The 910-nt window shown below is 40.0% G+C and overlaps 1 protein-coding gene across 1 annotated transcript; it reads right to left on the bottom strand.

Moving 5' to 3' along the window:
- Nucleotides 1–472: 472 nt before the first annotated feature.
- On the bottom strand, nucleotides 473–877 carry LOC104774340 (arogenate dehydrogenase 2, chloroplastic-like). Its single transcript, XM_010498970.1, has one exon. The coding sequence runs from the start codon at nucleotides 875–877 to the stop codon at nucleotides 473–475; it is 405 nt and encodes a 134-aa protein (XP_010497272.1).
- Between the last annotated feature and the right edge of the window lie 33 nt (nucleotides 878–910).

The following is a 910-nucleotide window of genomic DNA, read 5'->3' as shown; positions in this document are numbered from 1 at the left end:
AGGATTTTGTTGCCGACGGAGGAAAAACTCGGCTACCCACTTCTCCATCACTTCCGTTCTTGAATCACAAAAACAGCGATCAAAGTTTCATCATTTGTTTAGTTTTCGTCGTCGGTGAGAAGGTTTAGGGTTGCAATTTTGGGAAGACAAAAAGCTCCGACCAGCGATGATGCCACTGATAAACATAAACTATATATTTCAAAATTCAAATTTTGTTGTTGGACTAGGAAATAGTACGAGACATTCAAGCGGCCCATTATGTTATTGGGCCATGAGGAAACGTTTATTATCCTGATTCGAATCGGGTGGGTGACCCGGCATTTGGGTAGGCATGGATTAAGGTCTTTTGAGCGACACAATGTTCATAAATTTTCAACAGAGACTGATACACTCTTTGAGGATTTCCAAAAGGTCATAACTTTTATTTATTCCAAATCTAACATAATCCAATCAAACACTACAAACATGTGATTTAAGAAGATGATGATGATGATGTTACATCTTTGATGGGAACAACATTACCATCGTTGAGCAATTTCTGCTCTGTTTTCTTAGGGGATTGAATCTCCCCACCAAACATTTGCTTCCTGTACTGCTGATGCAATCTCCCAAACAGCTCCTTCTTAACGGATTCAAACGCCATATCTAATCTCTCCAACTGTTCAAGAGCATTCGGGTTATACATAAACAAACCATAGAAAAGCTCAAAGCTGTCACTCGATGTGTTCTCCACCAAATCCAGCAACGTCTCATACCCTTTAGTATTGATCGGCGAAGACTCAACTCCGTATTTCTCCAAAACCCTTCCCATAGTATGCGTCACAAACTGTGATCCAGCTGCGTAATAGTCATGCTTCTCACAACTCATCTCAACCATCTTACAACCTTCATTCTCAAATACTCTTAGAAA

The sequence above is a fragment of the Camelina sativa genome, unplaced genomic scaffold, assembly GCF_000633955.1.
Source record: "Camelina sativa cultivar DH55 unplaced genomic scaffold, Cs unpScaffold02461, whole genome shotgun sequence".
Taxonomy (NCBI): domain Eukaryota; kingdom Viridiplantae; phylum Streptophyta; class Magnoliopsida; order Brassicales; family Brassicaceae; genus Camelina; species Camelina sativa.
Note: the sequence above shows the minus strand (reverse complement) of the source record. Positions and strands in the feature narration are given on the sequence as shown.

Bases quoted from the DNA above. Each gene is read 5' to 3' on its own strand.
- LOC104774340 (XM_010498970.1), bottom strand. From the start codon at position 877: ATGGTTGAGATGAGTTGTGAGAAGCATGACTATTACGCAGCTGGATCA.